Raw genomic sequence first — 25,195 nt, 5'->3', positions numbered from 1 at the left:
GGAATGTGTTAATTTGTTAAAAACTAAAAAAGTGTGTCAGCTATACCCAGTTGAATTAACATCCTCCTCAATAAAACAAGCACAAACCAACCCAATTTTTTATTCTAGCTAATATCCATTAATTAGCAAGTACCAGTGTGGCATCAGAAGCATCGTCTGGAAATGCAGGGACTGAGAGATGCTTGGTTCTTTTACTGATTCTATGACATAGCTTTTCCCGATCTCCAAAAAATAGAGCACCAAATACATGAAGCAGCTAATAATGTAACGAAGTAATGCCCTTTCATATCCTCAAAAGTATTTCTGTTGGGATAGCATATGAATTATGAAGTAATGCGCTTTTGCATTTTGAAATGTTGTTATGGGCCCCGTTTTTAGTAGGTTTACTAATTATTTGTCCTCACTAATAATGTAATTAAGGTCCTCGATCACTGGAGTGGAATAGAATTCCTCACATTAACTTTAGAGAAATCAGAATACGAAATCGAAAAAAAATAATTCTTCATTCATATTCCCTCAAAAAAAAAAAAAAATTCAACAAATGATTATATGTACAAGTTACAACAATGGTAAAACCGTAAAACAAAGAAAAAATGCTACAGGCTTTTAGTCTCCTCAAACGTTTTCATCCTCCCTTTGTTCCAGTTGTGTCTTCGCAGCTTAATTTTTCTTCTTGTTCCAGTGTGTGAACGCTGCCCCTACTACACCGAGAAACACCAACGCAGCTAGAATCCCCATGTAGGCATACCTCCACGACTTTGGCGGTTCCAATATATCAAACCCTTTGAAGATGTTTACTATGCCAAGGACAATTGCAGTGTAACCAAGGGCATAGTGAAACAAATTCCAGAACCGCCTATACTTGTGATCCGGTTTAGGCCGCAAAAGGAACCCAGCTAGCACCTGGACTGTGGCAAGACTCATCAGCGTGATGCCTATGCATTTGTGACCTTTGTATTCGATCCCTGAAGACTTGTGACCCAGCATAAGTCCGGTGACTGAGCCAGCAATTCCACCAAGAGAACCCAAGATTTGGCAAGAAACGTGAATGTAGAACCATGCTGGACCAAACCCTTTGAAATTCCGAGCCACGATAGCTCCGATTGGCATGAGTATACCCCAACTAATGGTGTTCATTATCCCATGGGTGATTTTCATGCGGACACCACAGAGTGATGTGTATCGGTTGCTTCCACTTTGCCGGAAAGAAAATCCAAGGTGCCATAGGATTTAAGGTTAGGGCCTGACATCGAGTGCATACCTGGTGTGTTACCATGCAGAGGTCCTTGTTGCAATAGTTGATTCACAGTTGTAACATTGTTTGGGAGCCCAAGGGTGGCAAAGATAGTGATTTCTTTGTTTTCGTAAACCGCGGACAAGGTGTAGACAGGAAAGGAGAGGTTCCCTTGCTCCAAGTGAGTGTCGTAGCTTTTTATAGGCGACGAATAAACAGCCATAGTTCCATCGCTTCTTTGAAAAGCGACCAAGGCTTGCAAGCCCACCATACCCTTGGAACTAGGGTTTATCGCCCACGCCGCCCATCTAATATCTGTTAGATCAAATATGGACTTAACACATATCATCATAAAGTAATTGATGATTAGCTAAATGTCAAACCTAGTTTAACATGGATACAAACTGTAAATCAATACTTGTAACTTAATGAAAGAGTGTATCAATTCATTAAGGTAAGTAATCCAGTTCTTGGTCTGCAAGAAAGACTACAATGAAGTGTTACATTAAGAATCTAACTAGGAAACCTAATCTGATAAGTAATGCTTTAATGGGAAGCTTCTTGAGGGTTAAGTCACCTATATAAATAAGATGAATTGGTCCCTGATTACTACCACGACTATTGCATAAGTTCTGTCCATTGAGAAGCAAGTTGGTAAGTAACAGAAGACCATATTCAGTGTCGAGTTTAGCAGCTGCATAAGATGGAATCCATGCTAGTGATTGCTGAAGGTAAGCCTTGATCCCTTTTATGATTGTGTGCATATGTTGTGAGCATGTATATGGTTTTAACAGAATTGCCCACTAGGGTTTCTCTGAATGCAAGGTCTACTGTTCCGTTTGATGGGAAATAATTCCAGTAAATAGTGGAGTACTTTAGGACTGGTAGATCATTACATGCTGCAAAGGTTTTGTGGTTAGGGAACTGGTGGGTTGAGCAGGTTTGTGCGGTTAGGGTTGAGCAGGTTTGTGCGGTTAGGGTTGAGAATGAAGAAGTGAATAAGAGGGAGAGAAGGAAGAGTGAAGGAACAATCTTAGCCATGGTGCAAAAAGAAGGAAGAAATAAGCCTCGTGTTCACGTTTTTGAGAATACGATGGGAGTGATCAAGCAGAGATCAAGAAGAACGAAGTGAGATAATTGGGAACCTAGCAATAGGCCCTCTTAAATATAAGGTTCTTTACCAAACGCAGTACGGATTAGGATTTTCCAAATTGCGATGGAAAAGTTTTTAGAGAAATATTTCTCTTTTATATATATATATATATATATATATATATATATATGTTATAAACTAGAGAATTAGAGAGAGATAGAATAGAGAAACAAAGTGTAGGAGGAGGTAGAAGTGTGTATTTCATTCTCATTAGACCCCTTTATATAGGAGTATTGTTTACATCATAAGGACATAACTAATGAGTATTTACAGTGGACAACCACATTTATATAATATTTATAACACTCCCCCTTGGATGTCCACCACTAAATGATATGGTGTTGGACGCGCTTAATGTTGCCTCGTCAAAAACCTTGCCAGGTAACAAAAACCCAGTGGGACAAAAACAACCCTGATCGAAGGAGAAAAAGAGTACAATGCGCATATGTCCTAGGTAGCATAATTTGAATGCTCCCCCTGATGAGAATCTCCCCCTGATTGTTGCAAGCTTCAATCATGTATAAAATAAAATACATGCACCATGTATATTAGATATGGTGTGTCGATCACATAGGTGAAACTATGTGTGCTTTGCATAAAGGGGACTCATCATGAATTGCAATTCTTGCAAAAGGTTAGGGTAATACCAATAAAACTATGATATTCTTAATGAATCTTACCTGAGTAGAACCAATTTCATATGCTCAAAATTATAGATAAAGATATTAGTTAAAGAATAACAATATAAAGGAACAACAACTGACACATTTACCTTTATCCGAGCATTGAAATTCAAGTATGGCATACTTAGCCATAAATATCAATTAGTGTGATTGATAATTTCATATAGGCTCAATATGAGCTTTAGATAAATTCATAATTTCACAAAAGTTAGAATATGTTGCAACATTGTGAGCATGATTCGAATTCGATTTTCTTAGTCTTGCCATAGTACTCATTGAGGCAATAAGTCACTTTGACCATAATTGAATGAGTATGTATGAGCTTTAGACTTTTGATTCCATGAGTGAGGTTTAAGCTCATTTATTCATGGACTTGCCTTTGGCAATATGAATCGGTCAAGGATTTGATTAAGCAATATGCTTATAATGACACATAGGATTTGGGGATTTGCTTTTAGCAATTTTCCTTTAAGATCTTCTTATTAGCCAAGACAACATGCCATAAGTCTCTCGTCAATATAACACTGTACTTATAGAAAAGTTGTCGCTTGGAGAAGAATGATAAGTCCCATGTCTCTATAAAGAGACTTGTGTCATAGTGATTTTAATTCAATGGAATGAACCCCCTCTTGTATTTTAGGGGTTATAAAGTCCAAATATATCATCACGTTTACAATATTCAAATTCATTGGAATTGCCTCTTTCCAATTTGGCCAATAGTATAATTTGTCGACACAATGAAACGTGGTATAGGAGACAGCCCTTGATGATATTTAGTAGCTACAACAGATGAGATATCATCAATGATCATCAATTAGAGATCTATCACACATTCAAAATATATGCATGCATTAGCTATAATAAGCTTATTCATATCAGGTACCCATGCCTCTTTTAGCATTTGTTGTCTCTCAAGGACAAATTAATTCAAGAATGTGGATCTTTGTATAACCTTATGAAGAGTGTTACAGGGCTTGTATAATCTTCCCTTATAGGGAGCTTAAAACATTGGACTTGGTGGCTATATTTCACATAAATTCACGCCGTTACAATAGCGCTTCCTCCCCCTAATGGCGGGAAGACCATCTAGTTTGACCATTCGCAAAATACGCGTGCAAAAAATTGGATTGAAAATCCATTGGTGGGTGGCGGACCCAAACCAAATTTTAGGTCAAAAAGATAACGAATTGAGATTTTTTCTCAAAATTAAAATGAGATATGGTAGATAAAATCTCACACCAATTCATGTCGTTTTTCATAAACGATATTGCTCCCCCTAATGGCGGGAGGATTGTCCCATTAAAGTGACAACTCGCCAATATGCGATAAATTATCAGAACATGTTAGGAAGATTTGCAATTATTGTTGTATTATACAACAATGTAAAGTATGTATGTAGATGAGTCTACATGACATAGTAGATAAAATAAAGACACATTGGTCACGCCAAAGTAATTTTTATTTGGCTCAATGAAAATTTTAATTCATGATATAGTATACAGTAGTATACTCATAGTTGATTAATACAACATAAAATAGGTGGAAATTTCATCACCAATATATGCAATGGTATTCCATATATGTAACATAATATGAGCTCAGTGAGAGTCGTCAATCAAGATCTGCAGCTCTTGAGATGATTGTTACCTTAGTTTTTGGAAGCATCAATTGTGAAAAATTATCAACAATTGCAATGGATCATGTCCATAGTTGCGTTATATGCATGCAAGACAACTATGTTTATCATGAACATTCATGGTTCAAAATGAATTTATTAATGAACACGTGGTTCATATTATTGTTTGACACTGAAAACAAATGTCAAAATTATATACTCAAATTTCGAGTTTGGGACAGTAGTCCATATGGGTATAAGCATATACTCCAATAAATAATAGATTTAGGGATCATAGCCCTCATACTCAAAACATTTGGTTTGAGTCTTCACAATTAGAAGCATGTTCTAAAAGTGGAGTGAACAGAGGTTCACATGTACTCATAAAGAGAAGGGACAAAGGTCTTGACATAATTGGAGATCAAGAAACAAGATGTTTCGATCTATTTGATTGTATAACAATTAGTGGAGGAATTTTAAGTCCACATGTAATTGGATCAAGAAACATGTAGTTTCGATCTTATTATAAAATGACAATTTTATATTAAATTATTAGATAAGATAATAAGAGGAAATTAAATTGAAGTTGTCAAACTCATGAAAATACATACCTCAATTTTGTTGAAAATATAATTGATATTGTTGATATCAATTGGTGAGTAACAGAATATTCCAAAATAGAGACAGATTCATTTAGAATCAATAATTGAAACATGCATTAATATAACATTATAACAAAATAATCAATAAAACTGTTGTAGTCTAATTGGTTAAAATATTTGGTTCGCATCCAAAAAGACCTGGGTTCAAGTCCCAGCGATGGAAAATAATTTTGTTATTTTTTCACACAAGACATAATCATATGAGGTAGATATGACAAAAATAATCATAAATAATAAATGTTCATTATGATCACATAAAATAAATAACTATGGTAAGTATCAAATAATGGTAATAGGATGAGTTACTTAACAATAATTACCGGAGAATGGTAATAAAATTGATAATAAAATGATTAATAACAATAACTACAAGATAATGGCAATTAAAAATATTATCATGAAAATTGTAACTCTTGCAACAAATTCTCATGACAAATTCAGTTATGAAAGATTTGTAATAAAGGTAATTTAAACATAATAAATATGATTAAACAGATAACGATAATACAACATAATTACGTTTAATCGGTGCCAAAACATAGGCTTAAAATGACTAAACAAAATAAATAGAGACAAAAAAAATGCCTAAACATAGGCTTAAAATTTATCGGTATCAAGAAAACCGCCGCTGATCATGTAATCAATATGTTTTCCATTGTCCACAAAAAAATCAGGACTTTGAGCTTGTTATCTTCACTGACAGATTCTCCACATAATTTTAGTTGGGAGGTAATCATATGTTTAGCGGAATTGAAAATCAGTGACAGATTTAAAGTTCTGAAGGCGCAAAATGCGTCCATTCATATCGTGCTCCAGATAGAACAATGGTTTTCTGGTGAGCAAATCGATCAGCCAATGCTTGCCAAATCTCAAGTGGATCTTTCACCGTAAGGTAATCATCTTTTAGGATCTTATCAAGATGATAACGCAAGAAAATCATAGGCTTGGCGGGATCTTGCATAGATAACTTATTGTCAACTTTGATGGCATTAATTTCCAAGGTTTTTAGCCATAAGGTGAATTTCAGCATCAAATAGTTCTTGCCAGAAATTTTAAGAGGATCATAGTCCAATTTTGTTAGATGCGTCATCTTTCTACAAACAGAAAAGATGAGATATATTAGGATCCATAATAATTAGAACAATATGTTCTATGAAAAATTCATATACGAAACAAATGTTTCGAAGAGTTCATAAATATGAACAATGGATCCCATAGGGAATACACGAGAAAAACATTCGTGTGATGTCTATAGAACCATAGGTTCTAAGACTACTCGGTCAGAGGACTCGAGTCTTGAGCAATAGAACATGTAGTTCTCATTGTCGTATATGAAATATAAATTTTCAACAATTATATTATATAAAAGATACATACAAATATATGTAAATGATCGCATAATGAAAATTGATATTCATCTAGGAGAGAAAGAAGAAAAACTCATAGATCATTAGCCTTGGTCATAAGCAACTATGTTGCACCATAAGGCTTGTGGATCATCATAGAGTTCAAAGAAGAAGAAGAAGAAAAATAAGAGCAAATTCGTGCTGATAACGTGTTATAAACTAGAGAATTAGAGAGAGATAGAATAGAGAAACAAAGTGTAGGAGGAGGTAGAAGTGTGTATTTCATTCTCATTAGACCCCTTTATATAGGAGTATTGTTTACATCATAAGGACATAACTAATGAGTATTTACAGTGGACAACCACATTTATATAATATTTATAACAATATATATATATATATATATATATATATATATATAAAATGTTCTTTTACCAAACCAATACGGATTAGTATTTCTTTAACTACTTTTTTGAGAGGAAATACGTCAATATTTATTAGCTATCAATAATTAGAGCATGCAATGTTAGGCAACAAACTCCCTTAATTATCTCTATAGGGATAGAGCCAAACCAAGAAACATTAACTTGACTAAAAAGAGCTAGTCTAGCAAGCTCTGCAGCAGAATTGGACTCCCTATATACATGGGAGAATGAAGAGCCAGGTAGCTGGTTTAAATAAAACAGAGAGTCATCGATTAAACGACCCCAAATAGATGTGTCCTCCTCTCTAGCAATTATAGCTTGAATGACCTGCAAACAATCCCCTTCAAAATTGATAGGAGCAAGCTGAAATTACACAGCCAAAGAACAAGCTGCTCTAGCAGCCAAGGCTTCGATTTCAACAGGTGAAGAAGCAGAAGCAACATGCATACAAACCCCTCCAACGATGTCACGTACCATTAGAGTCTTTCACCATGCCACACCAATACCACCCGTGCCCGAAAGAGTACCATTGAAAGCACCATCAAAGTTTTCTTTCAACCAACCGAATTTCTTTAACTACTTGATCGATTAAATGATTGGCCCAAAACAAAAACAAAATTTTTTTCTTTAACTTATCTAATTAAACTTATCAGAGTCGTTTGTTTTTCCCCTTAAAAAAAAAAAAAAACTTATCAGAGTCATCCAGCGGCCAAGCATAATTTTTTTTTTCTTTCTTTCACGCAAAGCTGGACAATGGGCAAAACCGCAGAACCATTAATGGTTTAGAAGTTATTAGGGTCCTTGCCCAAAAGCACCAAAATGAGCCAAACTTTTCCTACTTACCCCAACAACATATTTTATTCTCCTTAACCCAATTCATAGTACAATGACAAATATACCCTCAATCTAATTAAACAACTTCATTTTATGCCATTCTCTCATATCTCTCTCCAACACGATATTCTCTCTCTCTCTCTCTCTCTCTCTCTCTCTCTCTCTCTCTCTCTCTCTCTCTCTCTCTCTCTCTCTCCATATCCGGTACAGGTCACTGGCCACCTTCGCTAGAGAAAGTTTCACGGCGACATGGAGAGTTATTCTTCTCGGACGGCGACTTATTCAATCACGAAGGCGACGCAAAAGACCCATGGTTCTACACTGTTCGACGTCGTCCAATTTGGACCAAACGATCTGCAAAACAATGGCAGGGATTTGTCGACGTCGATCCCGGCCTCGTCGACGACGCTAAGTTATCGTTGCTGCTCTCGAGAGGTTGCTTCAGTCCGACTCGCGACGTTGTCGAGGAGGTCATCACCGGCTTCGATGAGATCGATCTCTACCGCTCGACCCGAGGACCTGATCCGGCGAGGACATCAGCTCCGTTTTGTAGAACCACCAGCCACCGTCACTTCAGCCTCGGGCCCCATCAAGTTTGGATTTGTTTTAGTGACCGGCCAAAGTAGAATTCGATTTAGGCCTCGTCTCCAATTCGATCCTTTTTTTTTTTTAAGTAATGGGGTAAAAGGAAAGAAAAAAAAAGAGTTTTGAATGTCTATTGGGGGGCAATAGACGTTTTGAATTTATATAATCTCATCGTTTTTTTTCTCTATTCAAAGTTTTATTTGTCTAATTTTAGGAAGAGTAGTTCTCATTCTGGTGATCGAAAGTTCTATTGGGGGGCAATAGACGTCTATTGACGTCTATTAGGGGGCAATAGACCTCTATTGCCCCTCTATTGGAGGGCAATAGAGGTTTTCAGAAAATTCTGATGGGCGGCAGTCAGCGACTGGATTCCGGCAAACTTAAGTTGGCCGGAATCCGGCGGCCGGTGACCAGCTCCAGCGAAGTCTCCTATGGTCTCTCTCTCTCTCTCTCTCTCTCTCTAAGTAAAAAAGGGAGAGGATAAAATGGTATTAAAAAAAAAAAACAAAAAAAAAATCTTAATGGGGTATTAGGGAAGACCACCTTAGAATGTTTTGGGTAAGAGGAAATTAAAAAAACTTAATGGGATAAATGGGAAAAAAAATCTCTAGAAATGGGGTAAATGGACAAAAACCCAAGTTATTAATTTTGCAAAATGCCGAAACCTGTTTCATAACAAGAAACCAAGCCTATTTTCATTTAGGGGATGTGGTGTTAGCTCAGTGGTTAGAGCACCCACTATCTAAGATCAACGTCTTGGGTTCGAGTCACCATGGGGGTAGGAGTGAAATCATTTGATCCTTTTTAATATATAAAATTTAGGGGAAGTGAAATTCATACTTCCCATTTTACAATCTACACTCCATTTTTTTTTTGGTATATTAAGTTTTTTTTCTATTGTAATGTGAATTGTAAACATGTGAATATTAAGATATTGAAAAATAAAACTTAGAGTGTGGATTGTAAATTGGGGATCAGAGTGTAGATTTTAGTTCCCTTCATTTACCCAACAAAAATAAACAATAGTATTGAGTAAAAAATCGGTGAATTGTGATCTCTTAGTTATTTGAAATAATGTTAAGATCACATGTTCAAATAATCTTACTGGCATAATCATGGAATCGGGTGGGATAATGCATTTTTGACCTATGAGTAGATGAGTTGAGGGTTTAGCAGGATCATCCTAATGATCAGGCCACCTCCATTCCCACCAACAAAATCATGGTATTGCATGTACAATTAAACAACCCAAAGAGGTTAATTCTTTCGATGGAGTTTGATAGGGTTGAAACTGCATGCATTTCATGCTAGGTTAATTTCAACAGTACTTATAATTACACCCATTGTTTGCACCACATTACTCGTATGCATTTCCGTTCCTCACATATCTTTCGGGAATGTAACAGAGTTGCTGACATCTTGACAAATCATAGTACTACTTTTGGAAATTATTCTATGCACCGACGGTGTAAGTGACCCAATCTTTATAAAATAATCTCAACCCTTGATATTTATTATCAACTTTATTTTTAATAAACAAAAAGTGTATTTAATGCAATCTAACCATTCATTTATGTTGGTGCAAGTGCACGGCGGTGCTCTGAATAATCTCTCGTACTACTTTAACAAGTTTAGTTTGGTGCCCTGGTGGGCGTGGGATGTGATTCCTCCTTTCATTATTTCAACTTGCAATAGTGACTGCTTAGGTCTTCCTCAATTTCATTGTCCATTTCATTTTTATTAGCTAGTTTTGTTTAATGTATGTTGTATTCTATTATGGCGATTTTGGCTTTGTCTCCCTCTTTTTGTATCTATTTTTTCTTTAATAACAAGGGATGGTAAGGAAGTTTTTTTTGCCTCTTTTGGCCCCTCTTTTTGAGTGAAAAAAAAAATTCAACAATGCTTGATTATGCAAAGAGATTCTTAGTATGCGCGTTACTTTTTTTTTCCCTTCTATTTGATGGCGGGAACCAAGTGTTGGGGAACAATTATATAGATATAATCTCTATCATAATAATAGTTTATGAGAACACAAAAATCAATAATGTATGAAAAACTAAATTCAAAAAATAGAGGAAGAAGATTGAAATATCAATCTAACTATTTTTCTGATCGAGGCTTGCAAAATGTAATGGACTAAAGACTGATTTTTCCCATGTATGTGCTTGCAATAATTCAATAGGCGTCCATTTTCTACAATACAGCAATCGCTAATCAAAAGTTAAACTACTATAGTTTTGGGCATCTATCTTGTACTCTCTAGACACGAAGAAGTCTTGTAGAAGAAATGAGGAAGAACTCATTAATTTGATTCTCTTCTATGTTGGAAAAGATATAACTATGGATTTATATAGAACTCCAAGTGAACAAATATGTTTGTTCACTTATATTCTTGAGGGACACACTTATTCTTAAAGACACCAATTGAAAATAGAACATATACCTTTTTAATTTGAAAGATCATGATTCATTATATTTCTATTTAATTGGATATTATGAAAAAATTTCCAAGACAAAAGAATCATGTGTGTGAGCCAGACTCAAATTGCAACCAGAGAACAATTCACAAAATGATTCATGCATGTATACAAATGCATTCAATTAAAGGAAATTTTTAATAATAGTTCTTGACAAATTGCTCACTCAGAAGATAGGTACATTTTCTTTCAAACAAACGATATATGACTTTTAAAACCTGACCTACTTTTAGTACATTGTGTCAATAGTACCGTTAACCTTATGCAATTACTTTTTTTTTAAAGGTAATTTAGTATTTTCACCTCTCTCTCTCTCTCTCTCTGTGATTCGGACGCCCAAATCTGAGTACCCCTTCTCCTTCTTCTCCTTCTTCTACCTTCTTCTTCTTCTTCCCTCCATCCCTCCCTGATATCAAGGTTTGGTTTGGAGACACCCAAATCTGGTTATCTTCTCCTCCTCCTTATTCTTCTTCTTCCTCCCTCCCTCCCTGATATCAAGGTTGGATTTGGACACCCAAATCTAATTTTCTTCTTCTCCTTCTTCTTCTTCTTGTTCTTCTTCTTGTTCTTCTTCTTCTTCTTCTTCTTCCCTCCCTCCCTCCCTCCCTCCCTGATATCACAGTTTGATTTGGACAACCAAATCTGATTTCTTCTCCTCCTTCTTCTTTCTTCTTCTTCTTCTTTTTTTTTTTTATTTTTTTTATCAATTCTTGAATAGACGGATTTGCCCTTACAAAATTGACCAAAATTACGTTGACTAACGGTGGATGTAACGGCATGTACATATTTTCGGTCAAGATTACAAGTTCATGTACCATTTTGATTTTTTTGAAAGATAATGTACCGAACTTCGGAGTAACCCATTTATTGGGGACTACTGTTAAAAATTTTCTTTCAATTAATGCACCTCCTTTCCTATTTATTGGTACAGCAATTTCTGTGTGTGATGAAGGAACTCTGCACCATGAATAAGTTGGTAAGTCATTATTATGTACAGACTACATATGCCAAACAACAGAAAACTGAAACTAACGGAATCAAGATCCTTAAACTAGCTAGGTAAGTAGATAGCTAGAAGATGAACGTAGACAAGTTGAACAAGAATTATATCTCCATCTCATATATACTATCAAATTCTGCAAAGATAGAATAACATCCTAAAGTAAAAGGAAACTCAACTAATAGCCCTTAATAGGGAAATGAAATCTTCTGCTTTAAAAGCATGCATGTAACTCTGGAGTGATCATCCACATTGGATCGAAAAATTATGTGTTGGGTATTAAATATATGAAGGGAAGCTCAACACGGCATTTGTACGGTTATGTTCTCTTCCTTGCATTAGCCTTTGGGCAAAGCAGCAACACCCAACCCATCGTTGGGCACAAGTATCTTGTTCGTTTTATTAACAATATCAACAACAAAGATGTATTGAACTTTAGGTGTTGGTCGGATCCTGATACTATTGGTCCCCGTGAGCTTGCTCCCAATCAACAATGGGAATTCGGATTCCGACTAACCTACGGAACATAGTTCCAATGCACGACGTGGTACCAGAGTAGCAGCGGGCCAGCGGTCAGAAACATTCAGCTTACTTTAACGGGTTTAAGGCTGAGGATGTTCCTCTATATAATGGAGTCCCTGCGATATGAAGCGCACGAGAAACCGGAATGTGGTTGATGAACGACTAGATTAGTCAATATACACTAAGGCCACGTTTGTTTCGCGGAAAGGAAGCATCAGGAAAGGAAACTTGTTCCTTTCCTGCGTTTGGGATGCAAAAGGAAAGGAAATCGTTTCCTGAAAGAAGGGAAAATAAGGGGGAAAGTGGTTCCTTCCAAATCTCAAAGGAATCACTTCCCCTTCTTCTTTCCTTACATTTATTACTCGCAACATATTATTTTATTACATTATTTACTAACTTTCCTGATAACTTTCCTTACATTACCAAACATCGGAATGGAAAGTTGTTGGGAAAAGGGAAATCCCTTCACATGGGAAAGACAAAGGAATTATTTTCCTTTCCAAGAACCAAACGAGGCCTAAAGTATCCTTGGTAAGAAAAGATTTTATAGCTTTGTGTAGTTGTTCAGACGACTTATTTATATTTATGTAGTTGAATTGAAGTTATAATAATGGAAAATAAAATTCTATCTTGGTTTTTGTTTTGATGGAGATTGATAAGGTTGAACCACCATATATTTCAACAGTACTGAGACATCACATGTTCATCATTAAATAAAAATAAATACATATTTCACATCAAGGGAACCTACACTAAAATCTCAATTCATTAGTCTTAGTCGACACAGCAATTCATTAGTCTTAGTCGACACAGCAACACTAGGGACAAGTCTGTTTCTTGGTCAACTTTATGTTTTTTGGCTAGGTACCAAAAGAAAGGAAAAAACAAATCTTTGCATTATGAAAAGAGGTTCTTCGCATGAAATACAATTAATGGGAATTAAGAATTGCATGCGAGTCAATCTCAAAACCTAATTTACCAATTGGAATAAGATCATCTATAAGAGAAGAGAGTTTGTTTGCCAAAACATTTTTTTTTTTTATTAAAATAGCCCTCAAATATTAAAAAAGTTTAAGAAAGTTTAAATGTGCAAGGATAAAGCTGTAAATTACAAAAAGAAAAAAGATAAAGAAAAATATAAAAATAAGCATTATCCATCTGCTCTCAAACTGTCACTCACTAACTTCAACTGTTCCCAACCACCTGGTGTGGTAAGGTTGGTCGAGCTGCCTAGTATGGAACCCCCATGTCTAGGGTATGAATTAAAACTCCCACCAGTTTGTGGCCTGCTGGTTTAAGGGACATTAGGGTTCTTGAGCCTGTGGTGGGAGATTAGTCTGACTTTGCTAGGTTACTCTCGTGGACCTCGATTCGAATACTGACTGGATGATTGTGTTACTAACTCGCTAACATAACCAAAGTAGTTTGCTACCTCCCCCTATTCAACTGCTAAAAATTGGTTTTTGTTTTAGGGAAACAATATTTGAGAGAGAATTGTTGTGTGTTCTCATTGATAATAGAGCCCTCTTTATATAGAGGATTACAATGCATAGAATCCGAATCATACATTGAATAGGAATATCTAGATCCTTCTAATTAAACCTTATTACCACTAGGTCAAGTAACCTAGGGTTTAGGCCAAACACACAAATAAGGATTTACTTGAACACTCCCCCTTGTGTCCCTCAAACGCGGTGCTTCTCTCGTTGCCTCGCTAAAAACCTTGCCGAGTAACAAAAACCCAGTGGGACAAAAATAACATCGGTTGAAGGGGAAAAAGAGCACAACACACCATTCACGATTCGAGACCATACATGTAGACACCTCCCCCTGATGTAGCCTTACTTCATTCTTTCAAAACAAGCAGCATTACCCTAAATGCTCATAGGCTCATCTGTGGTAGACTTCAAACCACAATTGTTCAAACATGCGTAATCATGGATCCAATCCATAAACATTCACGAACCACTGCATGAAGAGCAATGATCTCTGCATTGTTCGAAGATATAGCAACTAGGGTATGTTCTGTAGACCTCCAAGATATCACGGTCTTTTCCCATGGTGAACACTTAACCAGTTTGGGAATGACCATTGTATGGGTCAGAGAGATACCCAATATCAGCAAAACCTTCCAAAACACTTATGTCGTTTTGGGGTGGGGATAGAGAACGCAGGCCAGCGTTGGCGGCGTTTCTGGTGTGTGATGGGTCTGAATCCATCATCTCTCTATAGGGATAGAACAAGCTCATATCAATCGTACAACTCAAGTACCGAAAGATATCTTTTACACCAATCCAATGGCATCGCGTTGGCGTAAAGCTATATCTAGCTAACAAGTTCATGGCAAATGAGATGTCTGGTCTTGTGCATTCAGCTGAGAACAATAATGCGCCTATTGTACTCAAGTAAGGCACTTCTGCCTTTAGCACATCTTCGTCATCATCCTTCAGATGAAGAGCATCCTTTTCAGGATCAAGACTACGGACGATCATGAGGGTACTTGAAGGCTTGACCTTGTCAAAATGCCTAAGCATCTATCGACACGATGCTCAAGTTCCAAACCGAGACATAATCGTGTTCTCCCAAAATCCTTCATCTCAAAGTCGGATTTCAAGTGTTCAGCGGTTTCTCTTAACTCTTTAAAGGTTTCTAATGAAGATCATGTCTAACATGAACCGCGATAGAATCCGAAACTTTTTATGAAAACGCGCGGGCATATCCCTTCCCAATCAAGTAGTCATTTTAGTGAGCATTTCAACTTCTTTGTAAACGCGCTTCGTGGTCTAGAGCCACTTGACTTGGGTAAATGAAGTTCACCATGAACCTTCATGTATATTCCGCATCTAGATCCTTATAGAGATACTTAGTGACCACATTTGTAAGCTGCATGTTCAGTTATTCGGAAACTACCAAACTGACAGGGTAGTGGAGTGCAATGACATCCATTACGAGAGAATATGTCATCGTAGTCAATTCCAGGGCATTTTGTGAGAAGCCTTACGCCATAAGGCAAGATTACCATCTCTTTTTCTCATCACGCTTTCTAGCGAAGACCCATTAGTCAATAGGTTTTATGTTAGGAGGTGTTGGCATCACTGGCTCAAAAACCTTCCTCTTCATTAGAGAATCCAACTTAACCTAGATCGCATCTTTCCATTTAGGCCAAATCTCTCTACGTTGGCATTCATTCATCAACGGAGTGTGGTTCGATATCATCGGACTCAACAAACTCATGCGCAACGACATCAATTATGATGGAGTTTCTATCCCACGTCTCATGTACACTAGTGTAAGTTTCATAGAGCTCTATATTCTCAGGAATAGGTTCTGACGTTGAGCCATCCCCCAACGATAACCATAACCCGGAAGATACTCATGAGACGGATTTTGAGTGTTATGATCAAAGGATTGGAGTGTGCCAAAGTATCCTTCGAACTCACGGGCCTCCCACGCATCCTAGTTGGAGCCATGACCTATAACGCTAGAGTGCCACTTTCTTTGGCGTTGGCGCCATGCCTACCTCCGTGTAGGGTGGTGCTACGTCCCCTCGTAGGGACGTCCTTCCTTGCAGACATGTTTGCAGCATATATGTGTGATCTCGTCACTTTAACAGGGATCGAGATGAGACATAGTGGGGACAGACCACGACAATTCCTGTCGTTCCTGTTGAACATCTGTGTTCTTATCTCCCCCTAACGATAGGAAGATTGTCTCATCAAAGTGACATCAGCAAATCTAGCGGTAAGGAGATCGCCTAGCAAGGGCATGAAGTGGCGGACCATTGTTGGAGTCTCAAATCCAACGTAGTTGCCCATTCGTCTGTAAGGACCTGTCATAGTGTGCTGTGGCGGCGCAATTGACACATAAATGGCTCACTCAAATATGCGTAAGAACGATACTTGTACCCAATCACTAGCTGTAACTCAGAGGTAGATTGAGTGGCAGTGGGTCATAGACGAATTAGCATAGCTGCATGCAATATTGCATCACCATAAGCGGATGTAAGGAGATTGGTGCGCATTACCAATGTTCGGACTACCACCGTAGTCGTTTCTGCGAGACCATTTGGGTGTGCTCATGGGAATATGATGTCCAACATCAGTCCCAATACAATAATCATCAAAGGTCTTCGATATAAACTCACTAGCATAGTCAAATCCAATTGACTGAATAGGATGATTCGGGGAGTGAGACCGTTGTTGTATGATATGTGCTAGGAGTGTAGCATAAGCAGCATTTACAAGTGGACAATGGCACAACACGTGACTAGTGTGTTTGTGTGTCAACCCATATCATGATATATTTAAACGTCCGCAAGTTGGTTGAATCAGTCCATAGAATCCCCACGGGTTCTATGTAAGAACAAAATAAGTATTTTCATATCCTTTGCATAGGACGGTCTCAGTCCTAGTTTCCCTAAGGAACGGGCTTTGTAAAACGAGCGAGAGGCTTTAGAAGTAACAAATGAGGATTTTGGTTGGGCCTGAGCGTCTGAAACGCTATTTTAAGCAAAGTTGGTGATTGCTACATCACCTGGGGCGTCATCACCATGATGTACGCTATCCATGGCGTCATGGATAAGGACTATGCTAGCCCTAGGCTGGTGGTGGGCGGCAGCGACGGCGGCCACACTTAGTCCAGGAATCAACTGTTGATTCATGCTTCATTTCGCTCGAGAAAATAGATGTCCGTGTGAAGTCTTTAGTAGACGGATCATCATATCATGACTAGGATGACCTATCCTGTCGTGACAAAGCCAATATGTGTCTAAATCCAAGAGATCTTCTCTTATAACTTCATTGGATTTAATAGCTAGAATAGTGACATAGAGTCCACTAGAGAGACACAAACTTTTCTAAGATGCGCCTTTATTCGCAATCGTTAGAGGCATTGCAAATGAACTCATTTCCGTTCTCTACATACGTTTTCGCATGGAATCCGTTGGCTATTCATAGGTGCGATTTGCCCTAGGAGCGTAGAGAGTTTTTACGACAGTAATTAAGGTGCCTTTTGGCAAGGGGAACTTGGGCTATTCCATGTCCTTGAATTAATACTGATGACCCAGCCATCGTAGTCACAAAAGTAATATGCTCGTAATCAAAATGGAGTCATAATGAAAAGAACTCGAAATTTTATTCATAAGCCAACGGAGTACATCATTATCTCTTAACCATTAGGAAAATCTAATCCAAATGCTAGCGAATGCAAAACAAAGGTAGTCGTTTGACTTCTTTCGGTAACTCCAAAATAAATATGACCAGGTGAGTAGAGAGATGTCGGTGGAGCAAAGCTCGCTTAAGTACCACTTATCTCAAAACCTTCCTAGACATCACACTCATTTTGGATGAGCCTATGTGAAGAAAAACAAAACCAATGGCATTTACTACAAAGTATATGGCAATTGCCTCTTACATCTCTTGAAAAATAAAGACTTAAACAGAATTGGCGATCTATTGATCCCAGCCAGATTTATAGTCTTCAACCCTTCACTCTAAATCATCTTCTTGATCTTCTTGTTCCACATCGTGAGCTTCTCTTGCTTCACAATATTCTTTGTAGGCGGTGACAATTTCTTCACGAGCTCTACAAATGTGTGCCCAATGACTAGATACTCCACATTGAGAACATACATCTCTTTGCTCAGACTCCATTGATTGAGGAGCTTTGTAAGCGTCATTTAGATGGCTCTTAGTGTTGGTGGTGCCACCAACATGGCCAGAGGTATTGCCTCCCTCTCTCTTTCTACGTTTACCTCTTCGGTTCCGTGTTCGCCTTTTTGGCGGTTACCTTCCCAAGTAGAGCGATTATATGGACCAGAACGTCCAGAAGTATCCCTAAGATTAGGGTTTCACTCTTGGCTCCCTCTCTTTGGGGCGCGACTATAATTGGATTCTGCAATATACTCTATTTCCACGGATCTTGAATAATAGTTATTCACAAGGATGTTGTCATGCTTTTCAGCGACATTCATAGCTCCAATAAGCTCATGAAACCTTGTGATCCATCCTGCAGTAACATCGATTCGATAGTTCTTAGCAACCATCAATGTAGAGACGGGGAAGGTAGAGAGAGTCTTCTCAATCAACATCGCATCTGTGATCTCTTTACCACAGAATTCCATTAAGGATTTAATGTGAAGTGCTTCCAAGTTGTAGTCAAGAACTGACTTGAAATCACAGAAGCGGAGGCTATGCCATCTCACTTCTAGATCAGGAAGCAAGGAGTCACGGACGTTGCCAAATCTTTCTTCGAGTGAGACCCACAGCCTTCTGAGGTCTTCTTCATTCATACACTCGTACTGGAGCGAATCGGATATGACGAGTCATTAGGGTGATGGCTTTCGCCTTATTTGCCTTTAAGGCTGCTCAATTTGCTTCCAAAGCTTGAGCGTGCTCAACAGTTAGCACGTCATGGCTAGGCTCGAGAATCGTATCCAGGATTCCATCGACCTTGAGATGCTGGCGGACATCACGAACCCACCTGTGATATTCAGAGCCAGTTGTTCCCAATGTAGCAAAGTCCAATTTGTTCAGGTTACTCATCCTGAAAGAGAACAATAAATTAGGGTTAGTTTCGGAGCGAAAAAGGCTACCACAAAAACAATAAAAAAATTTGAGGGTGATCGCTTCCAAGAAATTAGGAACTTCCGAGCGTAGTCACTTCCAAGAAATTCGATTCCAAGAGGGATTGGATTAGATCAAAACAATGATGTAAGTGGTCGATCATAAATTCTTTACAAACTCTAAGTTTGGAGATCTCAACAAGCTCCAAGCTTGGAGTGAGCGCGAACCCCCACAGTTCGGCTTTTTGGTCTCCCCTATGAAGAAGAAAGGGGGGTAGAAGAAGGGAGTTTGCAAGTCCCCGAAAAGAAGAGAAATTGAATTAAAAAACTCTAAAAAAACGGGAACGTTTAGTAAAAATTACCTTGAAATAGATCGCCAGAAAATTTGACCCGAAATTTGTCACAAGGGACTTAGGCGGCCCAGGACAGCAGCAGCGCCAGAGGCTGCGGTTGTTGCGGTCTTGCTAAGTCCGGGAATCAATTTTTGATTCTTGCTTCTTCTCACTCTGAAGAATGGATGTCCGTGTGAAGTCTTTTGTATACGGATCATCATATCACGACTAGGACGCCCTAATCGGTCATGCCAAAGCCAATATGTGTCTGAATCCAAGAGATCTTCTCTTATGACATTATTGGATTCAATTGGTCGAATCGTAGTGACATAAAGTCCACTAGATTAACACATAAGCTTCTCTAAGATGCGCTTCCGTCCGCAATCATTAGAAGAAATGCAAAGGAACTCTGTTAGCCAAATAGTCACCCTCAAGTATAAGGGGTACAAGTAATAGTATACGGATTTAAGAAAGGTTGTCGAACCCACGAGGATTGGATTCCTTTCACTAGCTGGGGTGTTAACCTAAGGAGAGCTAGAATATGCAAATGTACAATCACAAACCTAGAATTACAAGGAAATCTAGGCTCATGGTGAGTATGTGCAAGAAGGAGTAGTGATTTGATTTTGGTTTTTTGAAGATAGTTTTGAATTGAAAACAACTAAATGCTCAAATGTAAACTATACTACTCTAAACTAAACTAGTGATATAATAGATAAAGTTAGGAGTTGGATTGTCTACCACTAACCTCCCTTACAAGTATTGAAGTTCAAATACAAGTGATGCTATTCTAATTTCCCAATTACCCTCTTTGCATCCGGATAAGGCTACAAAGGCTTAAACTCCTTTAATGGTATCAATTCCAACCAGATAAGTCTATAATTAACTACCTAAGAACAAATCCTATTACCGGTTAAGTCTCAATTCATTGTTCATAGATGCATAAAGCTTGAGTTTAGATAATCATGCAAGCAAACCAGTCCTAGATTTAGGTGATTTTAACTCACAACCTTCATATGCACATAGAGGATGCAATCATGCTATCAATGCTCAAGGTTAACTACTCCCTAAATATTTTTTTATGAGATGACAAACACAACACATTCAAAGTAGTTAAGTTTGATGAATGCATTCACTTCTTGCATTAGCATATGAAGATGAAAATCACAAATAACATCAAATGTAAATTAAAATAACAATTCATACAAGTTTGGCTAGGCTTTCAACCCTAGCCCTAACAAAGTAACGACTCACTCATAATCATACAAATTAGCATCAAATCTATAAAGTACATCAAGGTAAATCAAAGAGTTAAGGAAAGAATGAACTAGTTGAAGCTTGACAAATCAATGGCTAGCTCCTCATTTGTTTTCCTCCTTCAATGCTCCTTGAATCCTCCTTGATGGTGAAATGGATGGATGATAATCTTCTTGATAGTAATGATGAATGGAATAGTGATGAAGATATGATGCACTTTTAGCCAACTTTGAGTGGTAGTGATGGAGTAATGATGGTGGTGATGGAGGTTGAGGAGTATGGATATTATGGGTCTGGATTTTGGGAGGTGGAGATGGAGGTTTTGTAAAGGAGATGAAGAGAGAAAGTAGATGTAATGGGGTGGAATGGGTGATGCCTCTTCCTTGTGAGAAGAGATGCCTATATAGAGAAGAGAGAGAGGAGTAAAATGATGAATGGAAGAAAAAGAGAGCAGCTCAAGCATTGTAAGAAGCATGGAGGTGGAGTATGAGAGTGGCAATAGATCCTAAAAACAAGAGAAAATAGTATGGAATAGATGGAGTAAAAATAGGGAAGTAATGATGAGCTATTAAAGTGTAGAGTAGACAAAAAATGACTTAGGAAAAGAGAGGAGTAGCTGCTCTCTTTGTTGTCCATGAGAAACATAAAAATGAAGAGTGTTGGAGTGGTTTTGGCTCACCAAAGTCAAGGTGACAAGCATGGAAGAGAAAGTGTGCAAGGGATGCCTATTATCCAAAAGATAATATGATGGATTCATCTTGCCATAATCTTATAGAATTCTTCTAGGGCTCTCCTTCATAATTTCAGCATCATAGACCTTCCAAAAAATGCACAAGAAATCCGTCCAAAGAAGGTTCTAGGCCAAGTTGCCATGTTTTGACTTTGTTTTCTGCTTCTGAAGCTTCCTTCAATTGAATCTCCACTGGGACTTCGGAATTGGCCTTCGACTTCTTCATACCAAATGTTTCTTGATAAGTGTAGATCATCTTGGTAAAATTTCAGAGCTTAGTTCACTGTGGTTTGGCCAAAAATTCTGCCGGAATCCGTACAGGTCCGGTTTTGCCCTTTTTCATCTTTTAGTCAGAAACTTGGACCAATCTTTTGAAGGCCTTACACTCCGAAATAGCTCTTACGCTCTTCATAATAAATGATTCTTAGGATGTCTATAATGGATCTGGAAAGTTTCAACTTATTTGGAGTTCGTTTGATCAGACTTCCGACCCTCCTTTCTTGTCTAGCTCCTTTCTCCTAGCCGGAGTAACAAAATGTGCTAAGGTTGACTTTTTAGTGCATTTCCATGCTTCTCCATTATTTCCTAGCATGATAAGGAAAACATAATAAATTTATATAAATAAACACAAAGGTTAAGTAAAAGTACAAGATTAGAGGATTAATAGAATTGGATTAGTCAACATTAAATTGGACTTTAGAACAAGTAATTTCCATGTTTTAGGGCACAAATATGTACATGAATTATGATCCAACAAACTCTTTTCCTTTCTCAGTATGCGTTTCTGCATGGAATCTGTTGGCTCTTATATCTTTAAAGCTCAATAAGGTTCAATTTGCCTTAGGAGCGTAGAGAGCTTCTGCGACTTTAATCAAGGTGCCATTTGGCAATAGGAATTGGGCCATTCCATGTCCTTGAACTAAACCTGACAGCCCAGCCATTGTAGTCACAGAGGAATGTGTAGGTAACATGCATCTCTAAGAATAATTGCCTATGGCGTAGAATGGTGTGCGTAGTCGCACTATCCGCAAGACATTGTAGTTCTCCAGAATCCATTCCTAAAAGAAAAGTTTGTAATTAAAAGGGAGTCATAAAGAAAAGAACTTAATTTTTATTAGTAAGCTAACGGGATTACATCATTGTCTCTTTCACTATAGAAAATCTAATCCAAAAACTAGCTAATGCAAAACAATGGTAGTCGTCAAACTTCTTTCGGTAATTCCAACGCAAATGTGACCAGGTGAGTAGAGAGATGTCGGTGGAGCAAGGCTCTCTTAAGTACCACTAATCTCAAAACCTTCCTAGACATCACATTTTTATTGAGTACGCCTAATTTGAAGAAAGATTAAACCATTGGCATCTACTACAGAAATAATATGGCAATTGCCTACATCTCTTGGAAAATAAAAAGACTTAATCAAAATCGCTAGTTTCTCGGTCTTGATCCTTGAAGTCTTCCACCCTTAGATCGAGATCGCCATCTTGATCTTCTTGTTCCATGTAATTTGCCTCCCTTGCTTCATGATACATCTTGTATGCGTTTGCAACATTCTAGGATGCTTTACACGCCCTTGCCCAATGTCCATGTAGTCCACATCTAATACAAGAATCTTTATGGTCAGGTTCCCTTGATCGAGGCGCTTTAGAAGCGTTTTGGGGACGGTTTCTTTCCTTGGTGGCGTCACCACCATAACCGGAGGCTTGGCCTCTCTCTCTCTCTCTCTCTCTTCACACGTTTACCACCACGGTTTCGTGCACACCTATCTTGACGGTTTTCTTTCTCTTTAGGGTGAGAATTATCCCTATCCTTAGAGTTTCGCTCCTTGTGACCTCTCTTAGGAGCGCGACTATAATTAGACTCTGGAATTGACTTGGCTCCCATGGGTCTAGAGTTATAGTTCTTCACAAGTATGTTATCGTGCTTTTCAGCCACGTTCATGGCACCAATAAGCTCATAAAATCTTGTGATGAATCTAGCATTGACATCAATCTGATAGTTCTTGGCTACCATCAATACAAAGACGGGGAAGGTAGAGAGAGTCTTCTTGATCAACATCGTATCAGTGATTTTCTGCCCACAGAATTCCATCAAAGACTTGATACGAAGTGCTTCAGAATTGTAGTCAAGTACGGACTTGAAATCACAGAAGCGAAGGCTATGCCATCTCACTTTTAAGTCTGGAAGCAGGGAGTTACGGACATTGCCAAAACGCTGCTCGAGTTCTACCGATAGTTTTCTTAGGTCTTCCTCATTGAGGTACTCATTCTGGAGCGCGTCATTCATGTGCCTTGTCATGAGAATGATGGCTTTAGCTTCATTCACCTCTCTCGTAGCTCTATTTGCTTCAAAAGCAGCAGCTTGTTGAGGAGTAAGCATGTCCTGACTTGGCTCTTGGATCGTACTCAGGATCCCATCAGCCTTAAGATGCTGGCGCACATCACGGACCCACTTGTGGTATCCTGCACCTGTTGTCTCTAGTGGAGCGAAGCTCAACTTGTTCAAGTTACTCATCCTGAAAAACAACAAGAAAATAAGGTTAGTTTCGAAGCGAAATAAGCTGCCACGTAAACAATAAAAATTTCTGAGCGTAGTCGCTTCCAAGAAATTTTATTCCAAGAGGGGTTGGATTAGATCGAAACAATGATGTTTGTGGTCGATCGTTTTATCTCAACAAACTCTAAGTTTGGAGGAATCTACAAGCTCCAAGCTTGGAGTGAGCACGAACCTCCACAGTTCGGCTTTTTGGTCTCCTCTATGAAGAAGAAAGGGGGGTAGAAGAAGAGAGGTTGCAAGTCCCCGAGAAAAAAAAGAAAAGAATGAAAAACTTCAAAACTTTTAGAAAAATTTACTTTGAAAGGTGGCCGGAAATCTTGACCGAAAAAGCTGTTGAAGATGGCCGGAAAAGGGTTGTCGGAGGTAGCCGGAAAAGTGGCCGGAATCTGGTGGCCGGAGCTAGGCTGGGTTGTGCGGGGCTGCTGCAGGGGCTGTGCAGGGGAGTGCGGAGGCTGTGCAAGGCTGGCAGGCAATCTGTCGGCAGGTGCTAGGCAGGTGTCGACAAGTCTCGGCAGGTGCTGCGCAGGGGTCAGCAGGTGCTCGGCAGGTGTCGACAGGTGCAGGCACATGGGTGCGCAGGTCTCGGCAGATGCGTGCAGGGCTATTGGCAGGGGCTCGGTAGGTGTTTGCAGGGCTGTCAGCAGGGGCTTGGCAGCTCTCGACAGGTGCTTGCAGGGGGCAGGCACAAGGCAGGCTCAGGGCAGGGGCCGATCCGAATTTTCCGATAGCCGGTTCAGGTGGCTTCCGACCGGTTCCGGTGATTCCGCCACCTGTTCTGGGTTTCTTGGGACTAGGGCTTCGATATGTGAGGCGGTGGTTGTAGGATTTTGAGGGTTACGAAATTAGGGTTTTCAGGGTTAAGGCTTCGTGCTGATAACGTGTTTTAGAGAAACGGGAATTGAGAGAAAATCGCTGTGTATTCTCATTGATAATAGGGGCCTCTTTATATAGAGAATTACAATGCATAGAATCCGAATCATACAAGGAAATGTAATCATACATTGAATATGAATATCTAGATCATTCTAATTAAACTTTATTATCACTAGGTCAAGTAACCTAGGGTTTAGGCCAGACACACAAATAGGGATTTATTTGAACAGATATAGAATTTACTTTATTATTCATTAGTCACTTCCCAATTCAAGATATGATATATAATAACCCTTTGTATTTATTTGTTTTAATTAACTCAATCAGGATAGGTTAAGGTTTTATTCGAGC

General features: G+C 38.5%; 1 protein-coding gene and 1 pseudogene across 1 annotated transcript; one reads left to right on the top strand and one right to left on the bottom strand.

The window, feature by feature from the left end:
• Window positions 1-660: 660 nt before the first annotated feature.
• On the bottom strand, window positions 661-23,108 carry LOC112183845 (annotated as a pseudogene).
• A 1,202-nt stretch (window positions 23,109-24,310) lies between these two features.
• Window positions 24,311-24,802, top strand: LOC112183844 (keratin-associated protein 5-1-like). Its single transcript, XM_024322167.1, has one exon. It carries the CDS (start codon window positions 24,311-24,313, stop codon window positions 24,800-24,802), a length of 492 nt encoding a protein of 163 aa, XP_024177935.1.
• The last annotated feature ends 393 nt before the right edge of the window (window positions 24,803-25,195 follow it).

The sequence above is a fragment of the Rosa chinensis genome, chromosome 2, assembly GCF_002994745.2.
Source record: "Rosa chinensis cultivar Old Blush chromosome 2, RchiOBHm-V2, whole genome shotgun sequence".
NCBI classification, from domain to species: domain Eukaryota; kingdom Viridiplantae; phylum Streptophyta; class Magnoliopsida; order Rosales; family Rosaceae; genus Rosa; species Rosa chinensis.
The sequence above is the reverse complement of the archived record's forward strand: the minus strand, read 5'-3'. Positions and strand labels throughout refer to the sequence as shown.

What these genes read in the sequence shown, in the direction of transcription:
- LOC112183844 (XM_024322167.1), top strand. Translation starts at nt 24,311, where the DNA reads ATGGCCGGAAAAGGGTTGTCGGAGGTAGCCGGAAAAGTGGCCGGAATC.